Source organism: Meleagris gallopavo, chromosome 19, assembly GCF_905368555.1.
Source record: "Meleagris gallopavo chromosome 19, MGAL_WU_HG_1.1, whole genome shotgun sequence".
Taxonomy (NCBI): Eukaryota; Metazoa; Chordata; class Aves; order Galliformes; family Phasianidae; genus Meleagris; species Meleagris gallopavo.
This window is the reverse complement of record NC_139422.1, coordinates 6,412,904-6,425,503: the sequence shown is the minus strand read 5'-3', so window position 1 is coordinate 6,425,503 and position 12,600 is coordinate 6,412,904. Positions and strand designations below refer to the sequence as shown.

The following is a 12,600-nucleotide window of genomic DNA, read 5'->3' as shown; positions in this document are numbered from 1 at the left end:
TGACTATATATAAAAATCTACCTTTGTTTCTTTAATTAATGTACAGAAGATTTAAAAAAGAAGGGATCAATTTTTGAACTAATATTTCTGTTGTTCACTGTGAGTGAGATATGGCACCATTTACTTAATCCTCATTCGTTAATGCATTCTTGCTCTCTGGTTTGTTTGCTAACATCAAAGCAGCCTAATGCTCTGAAAAGAAAGCTCCAGTCGTCACCACATGGAAACCCACCTCTGAAACGTAAACCTAAGCCATCAGTAAACAACTTCAAGAAACGTGCTGCAGAGACTGGCACCAGGGAAAAGGGAAGCTCATCAAAAAGATCTCTTCCTAAAAAGCAACTGACTGCCAACCAGAATGAAAGCCAGAAAAGCAAACTTTTCATTAAGACATCCAGCCTGTTTAAAAACAACCCTGATATCCCAGAAATTCACAGGTATCTTACAAATTTCAGTGCTTGAGATTCAGTCTTCAATTCTAGCCCTTGCTTTGGCAAAGCAATTGCTTGGCATTTGGTTTCTTTGCTTTCTACATGAAATGCTAACGTGTAATTGTTAACCGTACCGTATGCTTTGCTTTGTTTTCCCTAACTCAGAAAAGCAGTGCAGCAGGTGCAAGAAAATGTTTTCACTACAGACTCTTTCAGCCAGTTAGACCTCCATCCACACCTGGTGAGTGTTGTGGAGGCTTTGTGCCTTAGAACTTGCTATTTGAGGGGGGGTGACTTTTGAAAGATGAGAGATGTGCTTGTATTCACAGCAACTTGGACAGACTCAACAGTGCTTTGATTGTGTTGCAGTCTCTTAGCTCAGTGCTGACCAGTATCCTGACATATCCCTGCACACAGTGACTCGGCACCCTTTGCTGTTTCCATCTGTAATTTGGAAACCGCTGAAAACTGTTTGGGAATTTCAGTATCTTAACAAATCTGGTATTTCATGTTGTACCAGCAATGGTGTAATTCTGATGAAGTACTAGAAGTATTTTGAGGACGTTGAAACTTTTTCATTTGGTTGCCCTGGGCTAGTAGAGAATGTGTTTTCAGGTTTTTGCTTTGTCTTGTGCTACAAAAGTAACAAAAAAGACAGTTTGACATCAAAACTTGTTTACTCCTGTTCTTTTTCTCTCTAGATAGCCACAATAAGTACAGTTCTGAAGATACATAGTATGACCAGGTAAGTAAATACCATATCAAAACTTCACATTTCACTGACTCTTAAAGCCAATTGTGTGTGATTGTTTCATTATATATAATTGGGTTGTGAAGGCAGCAGCAACTGTTAAGCTGACCCACTTTCCATAGGGTTTGTTTCTTCCATATTTTGGGACAATAAATGACTTCTAAGTTACATAGTAATTCATTGTCATGGGTAGAGATGAAACCTTGGAATCCTAGCTCCTAAATTGCTACTTAATCATAAAATTTATCATACCTAACATGTGTCTGTAGACTTTCTTCAAAAACCACCTTTACTGGTATAGCTATACAGCAGAGATGAACGTGCAAAATTAAGGGTAAACAATTTTGAAACAGTCACTCTATGTTATAACCTTAGGTTTCTATGCTCTCTTGCATCTGTATTTCCTGACCTGTTTTGTTTGTTACACAGTGTTCAGAAGCGAACAATTCCTGTGCTCCTGCAAGGCAAAGATGCTCTAGTGAGATCTCAGACTGGTTCAGGTCAGTGTTTAATTGCTAATTTCCATTCCTAGGGCATTTTAAGTTGAATCTGAAAAAAAGAACCAAAACATCATGTTTCTAGTACAGCTTATGAGAGTGACAGGCTCAGAACCCTGAGGTGGGAATGCTGTGGCATAGACAGATGCTGTGCAAACTTCTGTCATGACACAGTGCACAGTGGTGGGACTGAATGGTGATGTGCATCTGCCAGCTATTGTACATGGGCCAGTTCCAAGGCTTGTGCTGGAGATGCCAGTCCAGGAGGCCAGTGGAGCTAAGCAGAACACTCTCATCAAATAAACTTATGTGCTTACTCTACAGTTAACTGTCTTGCTGTCACATTTTCTTGAGTAGATGGAAGTATTTATTTAGATGGATCTTAGATTCTGCTTTCTCTCCTTTTTAATTTAACCCGAGTGTATGATCTGCCAGTCTTCCTTCCTGGAAACATTCTACTTAATTAAGAGTTTTCCAAGTTCTGACCTCAGTTTAAGAATAGTGGGGTGAATTATACTTTTATTTTCTGGAGTACCACAATTTCCATTTTTTAATTTTTTTTTTTCTTGGATACTCTTCCAATTTTCTTCCTTTTATGAAGGTAAAACTCTTGCCTATGGAATTCCACTTGTACAGTCTTTGCAAGGAATGAAATCCAAAATACAGGTAGGTGCAACAAAGTATGTTTGGTTTTGATACTAAGATTAATCTTGAAGTCATCAGTGCTTATTCTTGTTTAAGATTAAGCAGTCTCACTTTTTTCATTTGTGAATGTGGCTTATGTGATTGTCCTGTACTGTTGAGGTACAGATGATGGAAGAAAAATGTAGATGTTCTTATATGTAAAATGTTGCACGTTCACTTTTACATCCTGCAACAGCTAAATAGGCTATATTGTAAAGCTTGAAGCAGGTGGATTGCAAAAGAGACAACAGTTTGGAATCGTGGAAAACTGAAAACAAAGGTTACTGCCGTGTCCTTTTAAATAATAGGCTTCTAATTTTCAACATCAAGTGAGATTTGTTATTTGCTTCCAATTTGGATCATCTCGTTGACCAGAGAATGCTGCTGCCTTCATTTGTGCATTGTGTTTTGTGGAAAGCCTTCAACCCATAAAAAAAGTTGGGGTGATGTTTTTCCATCCCTTGGAATAAATGGGTATAGTGGAATAAATTCTACTGTGTTATGAATAAAATGCTGGGTGTGACTGTGAGTGGGTGTCAGAGCAGAGAAGAGGGGGCAGTGAGGTACTGAGATTTGAAAAAGTGATGTTTTCTTTAAATTTCTTTAAAAGGGGAGGGGAATACCTCAAACCATGGCGTGCAAGTTTGTACTAAAACCCATGAGAATTTGCTTTGTCAGCTATTAGGTGTTAATAATGGAAATGTCATGTGTATGAGCACTGCATTCTTTTTAGCAGTCTTCTCTGTTTGCAGCGAAGTGATGGGCCTTATGCACTGGTGTTAGTCCCAACAAGAGAGGTAGGTGAGCCTTTTCCTTTCAGTTTCACTGAGTGTTTGAATGTAGGGCAGATGTGGATCCACAGGAGCCTAAAAAATCTTAAGAAACATTTGTCCTTTTGCCCTCACAGAAAGAAAGCTTGCTCTCTGGATGTGTGTTGGCACTTTTCCTTGCTGCCATACTGAAATAAGTCATAAGAAATGTCTAAGTTTTTCCATGAAGTGAAATATCAGTTGGCAAGACTGGAGAAACACTCTAGTTCAGTGCAAGGGAGGGAAAAGCTTGCTTAACTCATGCAGGAGTTGAAGTAAAGCCATTGAAATTAGCTTTGCAAGTGCACAGGTTTATACAAACACATCATTTTTAAAGCTTCTTTTTCAAATATATAAGTGAATGCTGAAGATGAGGCTATCAACAGTTGGTTTCTCCACTGAACTGTCTTCTGTTTGATATATATGATTTGCAAGTGCCAAGGCAATTTCAGATTAAGGCTTCAACCTTTTGTTGTGTGTGTGAAATAATAATAATTTCAGTGTGGAGAATTGATGACAGGCACCCAGTTTGGGTCACAATATTTCATACAACCTGCAGTGCAATATTTCATCTCCGTTCCATGAAAAGATAAGGATCTGAAGCTATTTTGCTATTTTTAACTGTTTACTGCAGTAAGCTCTCTGCCTTGCTAGGATGCTCCACGAATACTAAGCATGTAGAAAACTGCTCGTGAGCTTGTTTAAAGAGCTTCCATTAAGTGCACTTACACAGATAACTTGTAATTACAATTGGTGTCATTTTTACTTACTATTGAAGGCAGTGGCCTTCCTGGAGAGCTCAACAAATAATATGTAATGTGTGTAGTCAGAGCATTTAAAAAAACTTTTCTCTCATAACTAAGCCCTTTTCACTTGCTGGTGTTCCATGAGTGAGTCAGAGTGGCACCACTGCCATTCTCAGTCTCCCTCGTTGCCGTGGCACAGATGTTTGTTGGGCAGTACACGAAACCCAACAGTCAAATGTTTCTTAAACCAAATTTTTGGTGACTTGCAAGCTTTGTGTATATCATCTGTGTTGTGCTTACTGGGGTTTGAAGAGATACTAAGGTCCAGTGGTGTGATCAGTCCGTGGTCAGGGAAGGGAATAATGTGGCCTTTCCTGACTGCTAGAAGACAACTTGTTTTAACCTCTGGGCTCTGCATTTCCTTTTTGTAGTGATTTTCTTCCAGAAGTTTCAGAGCTTTCCTTTTTACTCCTCCAGCAGAGCAAAATCTTCTGTGCCTCCAACTTATTTTCTCCCTGGGGTGTTCACAGAAGCCAGGAGAAGTCTGTATAGTCCTCAGAGCTGCCTTGTGGACCTGAACAAATAGGGAGATTTTTGAACAGGTGCAGATATAATAGAAGAATTATTCAAGGTAATAAAATAATAGGCAACTTCTTAAAAAAAAAAAAAAAAAAATCAAGGATGTGCTTAGGAGTCTGAAAGTATATGAAACTAAATTATTTTACAGATTTTTTTTGAGCCTAAAAGGGGCTTAATGTCCACAAGCAGGCTTTCTCAGAACTCACTCTCTCATGTTGATTTCCTTAGCTTGCACTCCAGACTTTTGATACAATACAGAAGCTACTCAAGGTAAGAATTCAATTCCCTGTTGTTTTCTTGTTTGGTTGTGTTGTGTGGTTTTCTTTATCCTTTGATCATCTTGGAAATGCTTACAATGACACATGTGACACACACCATTTTACTGAAACTTACTAGACCGATGTGTTTCGGAAGGGGAGCAGAAGTTGTTTTGCCAGTTGAAAAGCTGGAGAAGTCAGGCTTTTTGAAGTCATTAAATGGTGATGTGTTCCTTTTTACTGAAGCAAAGTGTCTTACAGTGGGGTTAGAAGGTATCTAAACGGTTTATCTGATCCGTATTTCCACTCCATCTTTTGGTTTTCCTTGAAATAATTATGGACTTTCCAAATCTTTTTTAATGCTGGAATTAGTATTTGTTCGTATAATGGTGAGGTTTAAAGTACTTCAGTCTTTCATAGTAGTTACAAGTTATGGTGAGCAGTCTCTTGGTGTGGAATTTGCATCTTTTAATACTGGCCAGAAGCATTCATTCATGACCTCAAGTGATTGAAGATGATCTACAGATATGAAGTCTGATTGCTGCCCTTCTCCCCTCTAATTTTTTGCTTGGTTACATATAATATGTCATAACTATGAATTGCCATTGTGACCCAAACCAAAAGATTTAGATCATGGTCTGACTGGCAACTGGAGAGTGTAATTTCTTGGGTGATCACTGAGGGAGAAAACGGCAGCTGATCTCTTTTTGGCACTCTAACTCTGCCAGCTCCAGAGATGATATTGTATGGATCTTGCTTAGACATCTTTCTTATTTTAAATCTTACAAAGAAGTGCTTTTTGTTAAAAACTATTTTGTTGGAGTATTTTTGGCAAGCAGTGACCCACGCAAACTGAAACTTATTTAACAGTCATGCATTTGAGCAATCCTTACAAGCTGTGCTGTGTCTGTCCTGCATTTCTTGTCAAGCAAGGCAATGGCAGTCCTGTGCTTTGATTATCTCCCCTGTAAATATTGGGCAGCGTTGGATGTGATGAAGAGCTGGGCCTCATTGAAGTAAATGGCAAAAACTCCTGCTAGTATCAATGAGACTGACTTTTTATGTGCAGGCATGGGGACTGTGTGCCTGTAGGGCTGTGTACATACAAATAAACTTCATAGGTCTTGTGTCTTTCTTAAGTCTTTCTTGGCCACAGGAGGATATTGCTTAAAGGCAAGATGAAGAAATAGCAGCATAGTTTGTCTTTGAACATTTAGACTTCATGGGGAGAAGGAAAAACAATATTATTATGTGAGTGGAAGTGGTGCAAAGATGATTTCATTTCTATCTTCCTAGACAATGTGGGGAGTAAGTTACATGCCTAGAACAAGAGGTGCCATTGATATTTAGCTGTGGGTGAGATAGTGCATGTAGATTGGATCTGTTAGATCAAATCAGGAACGCTCTGCTGCCAGCCCTGTCTCTTCTCTTTTTGCCAAGAAGAATAATTTTTTGATTAGGCTCTGTTTCTTTGTGAAGAACAACCTATGTTGTTCTTGGTTTTCCTTCCTGTAGCCATTTACCTGGATTGTGCCTGGAGTGCTTATGGGGGGAGAAAAGAGAAAATCAGAAAAAGCCAGGTAGGAAGCCAACTTCTTAAATTGCATTTTGGATTCCTCTGCTCTACAGCTATTTTATCTGTTACTCGTCTTTGGAGTGCTTTTCTTACTGAGCAAGGGGGCTGTGAGTTTGGTTCTAGCTGTGATCCCCCTGGATCTTTCACAGATACGGTGGCTGGGTCAGCAGGAAGCATTCACTTTCCTCAGTTGGATCTATTTCTGAAGTGTTGATGAGCCTTCTGAGAAGATGATCTCTTGTGTCAGTATTTTTTCTCTTCTGACAAACACTTTATGTTTGCTTGCCACCAAGTGCTGCCTGTAGTGTTTGTTACGGGGGAAATTGGTTTCTGGAGAAGAGATTTCCTGGTGTTAAAAATCTTTCTTTTCCCTTTGCAAAAATTGAACTGTAAGCCAATAATCCAGAATGGAGTTTTCATTTGTCTATGTATAAGCATACACAAAAAGAAGTTTACTCTTGACAGTAAAAAGTACTTGATTTGAAAGAAAACCTGGCTTGCATGCTATAATATTACTGATATTTCTTTCCACCTTGTCTGTATCACTGAGTGTGCTGCTATGAATATCAGTGATGATTAAAGGTGAAAGTTGGCAAGGAATTCCAATTTTCATCAGTAAGAAAGTACTGTTCTGTTCATCTTACCGTGGCAATGATTTTTTCTCTGCAGGTTCAGTTCCTCATTCCATGTTCCTATTCCAGAGTTTCTGGTGATCTGTGTGTTGGGTTTTTTTTTTTTTTCTTTTTAATCAGATTACGGAAGGGGATAAATATCCTTATTTCGACTCCTGGTCGCCTGGTTGATCACATCAAGTCCACAGAATGTATTCATTTCCGTCGCACTCAGTGGCTGATCATTGATGAAGCAGACAGGTAAATTTACAGATGTTTAGATACAGAAAAGAATGAAAATACCCCCTGCATCCACATGGATAATGCATTTAAAACAAATAATGAAACTGTTCATACTCAAGGCCTCAGTCAGGCAGCAAATGCCTGAGATTAGGAAGAAATGCCCCATTTGGACAGCTTATTCGACAGTTATTCAACTACAGAGATTCTCTCAGTGTCTTTTGACATCATCTTCTGGCAAAACCCGAAGACAGGACATAAAGCTAGATGGGCCAAAGATCTGATCAGCTCTAACACTTCTGCTATTTTTAATTGGATTATGTAGGCTTAAGACTTTTTTTCTCATTCCTTCCTAATGGTGTTTTTGGTCATTTCTGTTGCTTTTGTAGGATCCTGGACCTGGGCTTTGAGAAGGATGTAACGGTGATACTTAATGCTTTAAATGCTGTGAGGGAGACGCGTCAGAATGTCCTGCTCTCAGCCACGCTCACTGAAGGTAGGTTACAGACAGATGGTCAGCTCTTTTAGCTGAAAAAATTCACAGGGAACTGCAAAATAAGAGACTTAATAAATTATATTATTGAAGCTTACTAAATTATAGCCCAATAAGAAGCCCTTTACTGAAGTGGAGTAATGCCTATTGATTATATGGGACTTATGGTACTTGTTTGTTACTAGAATTTCTGTCAGTGTGTTTATGCATGTGTCACACACCTTCCAGAGCCATGAACCTGGCAAGCACTGTTTTTTTTATGATATTTCTTTATTTACATGTGAGTTAAGGCAAAAAAAAAAAAAAAGGACAGGGCAGGACTGTTGCTGTGTTGTTTGCTCTGTATCTTACAGTCAGTTGGGTGGAATTGAGCCAGGCCTAGCCACTCTTATGCTCTTGGTAAATGCAAAATAACACAGGGTTATTTTTTATATATATATTATAAGAACAGTAGGGTCTCGTGACACTTTTGGGGGAGTCCACAGCAACTATGCTTGGCTAAGGCCTGAAACGTCTTAAGTTTATGTAAGTGTTCTCTCAATGTTTGAGGCATTACACATTAGTTCTTTGCCCTTCACTGGTTTTCACTGGAACTGCATTGTTGTGTGATCACCTTCCCCAGCAGCACACCAGATTGAGCCTCATGTGTTTTTCATTTTCTGTGCTTCAGGAGTAACACGGCTGGCTGATATCAGTTTGAATGATCCCATCAGAATTTCCATAGCAGATGAAGTCCAAAAGAGTCTCAAGCCAGCATTACAAATAGAGAAAGAAGCCAACGGTTCCTCAAACTGTATGGACCAGGAAAACTTTGCTGTTCCAGAGAAGCTTAAGCAGTATTTCGTGATGGTCCCCAGCAAATTGAGACTTGTCACATTAGCAGCTTTTATCCTGGAGAAATGCATGGTGAGACTCTTGTTTGCATTTATGTTAAGTAGCCTTTTGCTCATTTCAACTCTTACATCTCTTAGTCTGACAAGGTTAGTGTGGATTACATATAAAGCTTTGAACTTCTGTCTTTTGTGCTGACAGTCAAGTAATTTCTTTGGTGGCTTAGCCTTTGGCTTCGAACTCCTTAATGTATCCATTCCTGGGTAATTGTATCTATAGAAGTGGAAGTCAGGTGGATAAATGAGCTCTTGGAGTTGGGAGAGGCCTGCAGGAAATGGTTAAATGCAATTTTCTTATTTTCTTGCAGTATGAAAAGCAACGTAAAATGATCATCTTTTTCTCCAGTTGTGAACAAGTGGAATTCCACTATGAGCTCCTTGTTAATGTCCTTTCAGGAGAGCTAGAGTCTGAACAACCTAAACGTTCACCTGTCTCCTCTGTGCAATTACAGTTTCTACGACTGCATGGCAACATGGAACAGGAAGTAAGTGTTATCAGAATGGCTGGATACACAGTTTTGTTCCTTATTCACTGTGATTTATTTTGTGGTTATTTTGGGGAGGAGGGCAGAAGAGAGGATAGAGAATCATTTCACCTCTAGGGGCCTCACTCTTCCATCTGCTAATGAGAATAAGGATATTGTCCTACTTCTATAAAGTACTTTGGTAGCTATATCCAAAAAGCACAGCTGAAGAGGAAAGAGGTACTATTTCAGCAGGCTGAGGCAGCCGTTCAGTATTCCCAGTGGGCATGCTTAAAGCATTTATGTATCCATGCTTCTTTTTCATGCAGTCAAGAAAGACTTTTGATGCCAGAGGCAAACTTCATCCAAGCCCCAAAATGTTACTACATGATAACTTGACCCCCATTAGATGTGGATGGAGCAGTTTGGCACTGATTTTAAAGAACAGTGTCTTGACAGGTTACTCTTTTCACTGGGCTGGAATAATAGCAAGATAATGATGATTACCCCAAAATAAATGGGTTTTAGCAGGGTGTGCCTGGATGATGAATTTGTAGTTTGCTGCAGGGAGCTGAGAGGCCAGGAGAAGAGCACCAAATAAGCTGTCACTGCAGTGCTTTTCTCAATAACTGAGAGAGCTCCCTTGAAACTTCAGCCCCTGATCTTGCCCTTAGCCTGTGATAGAGAGAGCTGCTGCTCCTCTCTGAGCTGCACAGCAGAGATGGTAAATGAATAGAGCTTTTCTGATGAAGCAAGAGGTGAAGAGGCATTGTTTTTCTCACTCATTCCCATCCTGTGGAGACCAGAAACATGTGCTTTGCTGTCCCTGCATTCTGGCCTTTCCTCAACCTGCCTGTCTGAGCGAGTGAACAGGCCTGGTCTGGCCCAACTCTACCCTGACCAGCTGTTAAGGCAACAGAACACCACTAAGTAGCTGGCACCAGGGGAAGGGTTTTGCCTTTTTAGTACCCAGTGTGTAATTAGTGCTTGATGTCTTCAAATTAAGAGCATTAATGGAGCTAAATTGTGGATCCCATATGGTACTGCTGAGCACGGCTGCTGTCATTGTCAACAAGATACAGCGTGCTCTCTTCTTTAATTTTTGTCAGCAGAGGGTTCAGCGTGTCAGGAAGGCCCAAGTTTCCCTTCTTTCCTAGAGCAATAAGTCTAGCTGGGAGTCAAGTGTGTAAAGCTGTTTCTATAGCATCAGTGTAGCAGGCTGTTCAATTAGCCCTAACTCTGAGGAGGAAAGCTTGGAACGTGGAGGGTGAGGATATTTTGGAAGAAAGAGGAAGAGGGCACAGGAAGAAGGTGGGAATATGGTATATTGGAAGCCAGAGACAGGACAAGAGTAAATGGAGTAAGATCAAAGAAGTGTGAGTGTAATGTAGTTTCTTACAGCTGGGGTGGGCAGGAGCGGCTGAATAGGTGTTACTGGCAAATGTGAAGACCAAATGCTGTTGAGGCCTTCAGTTACTGGTTGTTAGAGGTTAACTAATGTGACAGCAGATACATCTGTGACATCATGTGGGACTGCTGGCAGGGCAGTGTGGTGTCTGGGGCTGTGGGCAGCCTTACTTTGGAGACTGACCTTAGTTTAGAAGTGGAGTAGCAGGAATCTTGTTGGTACAGACTAGAGATGGGGACACAGCTGTGGAGCTGATACTGGGGTCCCATCCCAGTGTCATCAGTCCTGGTTTTCAGGAGCCCATGGAGTGGCCCTTACGAGTGCAAGGACCCTCTTTGTTGCTGGGACCACAGGAGGGCGCCCAGGGAGCTCTACGGGTGCTGCCTCAAAGGCTGGGAGCCCACTTCCTCCTTTCTCCTGCACAGGAGATTCTACGGTCTCCTTTCCCTTGTCCTGTTGCTTTGGAAGCTTATCCTATAGTTCTCATGTGCAGCTGAGCATCTTTGGGACTTAATAATCTGATTTGCCCCATTGTGCCTTCCGGACCATGCATCTGTACCATTACTTTTTAATTTGAGCCTGACTGCTCTTGAAGCTATACGTGATAGAGTTGAAAGAGGCATGGTTATTGTTACTCTAGCTTATTTGCTTTGAAGTTGATTGTAATGTGCATGTGTGTTCTTCATTTTTCTGTTCTAATCCTCTAGGAAAGAACAGAAGTCTTCCAGGAGTTCCTAAAATCCAATACCGGCATCTTACTTTGCACTGTAAGTATCTTAATCTCTTTGCAGCACCATGCTAATGGGCCTGCCTGGTAATCTAATGGTAGAACAGAGGACTTGGCACTGAACTGTAATTCCAGCTCTCTGTCTGACCTTGAGGAAGGTCATCTCCTTTTTCTGCATCTCACATGTTAAATAAGGGCTGGTGCCCTCTTTGCAAACTATTGCGTGATCTTTTGCAGTAAGGCACCATATGCAGAAAAAAACTTGTATCTTATACAAGAGCCTTTAAGTATGTTGCATGGCCATACGTCTGCAAAAATCTGTTCAGTTGAAGCTGGAACCTTGCCCTCTGTGTGCAGTCAATAGAAAGCAATCCTAATTTGTAGCATGCCCCGTAACTGCCAGGTAAATTGGATGTGGTGTGATATTTTCCATCTTAATGACTACCCCAAGGTTAAAAACAAAAACCTGCGGGGATAGAAGGGAAGCCCTCCCAGAGAACGGTGTCATTAGAAATGCACATGCTCTGCTGCTCTCCGTAGTTTGCCCTTCAAGCTTCCTTCATGGGTGCTGAGGGAGAAATTCTTGTCCTCTACTGAAGTTTGCTGGCACCCTTGTGTTATGGTGGCACCTTCTACTTTTCTTTTCTGACCTGTCGGTGCCACAGCTTTCCTGCTGCAGTGGTGCAGAAGGCTGCACGATTTGCTCTCTAATAGTGGCAGCTGTTGATCTGAAAATGTGTGAATCTTGGCGATTTCTACCCACTGCAAACTTGTAAATTACAGCGATCGGGAGTAATTAGAGCTGAGAAACCCTCTCTAGCTCTGAAATGACTCCTGTTCTTGCAGCACATTGTTCTTAAAGGAAACTAGTTACAATTTATTTTTTTCAGAGAATGGGGGCTGATTTTTCTCTTATTTTTAAGTGTACAGTTATGAACTGGGACTGCCACATATAGAGGAGCATTTGACTTAGCATTGCCCAATTATGTTTTGTATCACTTGTAAAGATGTACGTATTACCTGCTCCTCTTCTGTGAAGTCTTTACAACAAATTGATCAAGGTCAAAATGCATCTTTGCAATTCATAAGTGTAACTATTACTTGATTTTTCTGTATCTGGAGATAATACTTAAGTGTCTCAGGTGAGGAACATACCAAGCTTAATTATTCACTGGTGCATATAAAGTATTTTGAAGATAAGTAGCATATGGTAAATGCTGTGTACTAAATAGGTAAACTGTGCTATCCTTCATGCACGCTCTAGCTATAACTGAGAAATTTCAAGGACTTATTTTGTTACTGAAATTTCTGTTTAAGGAGTTCACAAAGATGCTGAATGTTCAGTTTTAGACAAAGACAAAATAGAATCATTGCAAACACTCTTATGTCTTTCACTGGGATAACAGTTTCTGGGTAAGACAGTCTAGAGGGGAAATG

The 12,600-nt window shown here is 40.5% G+C and overlaps 1 protein-coding gene across 3 annotated transcripts in view; it reads left to right on the top strand.

The window, feature by feature from the left end:
• Window positions 1-12,600, top strand: part of DDX31 (DEAD-box helicase 31) — a 42,616-nt gene that overhangs the window by 978 nt on the left and 29,038 nt on the right. For 2 of the 3 annotated variants that reach the window (XM_085239520.1, XM_085239522.1), the window contains exons 2-14: window positions 181-437; window positions 597-672; window positions 1,133-1,176; window positions 1,612-1,682; window positions 2,281-2,345; window positions 3,116-3,160; window positions 4,726-4,767; window positions 6,270-6,334; window positions 7,083-7,202; window positions 7,571-7,677; window positions 8,345-8,580; window positions 8,873-9,049; window positions 11,144-11,203. In XM_085239520.1, coding sequence (XP_085095646.1) covers window positions 181-437; window positions 597-672; window positions 1,133-1,176; window positions 1,612-1,682; window positions 2,281-2,345; window positions 3,116-3,160; window positions 4,726-4,767; window positions 6,270-6,334; window positions 7,083-7,202; window positions 7,571-7,677; window positions 8,345-8,580; window positions 8,873-9,049; window positions 11,144-11,203 — 1,365 coding nt within the window. The remainder of the gene's footprint in view (window positions 1-180; window positions 438-596; window positions 673-1,132; window positions 1,177-1,611; window positions 1,683-2,280; window positions 2,346-3,115; window positions 3,161-4,725; window positions 4,768-6,269; window positions 6,335-7,082; window positions 7,203-7,570; window positions 7,678-8,344; window positions 8,581-8,872; window positions 9,050-11,143; window positions 11,204-12,600) is intronic. The other variant, XM_085239521.1, reaches the window with a different exon arrangement.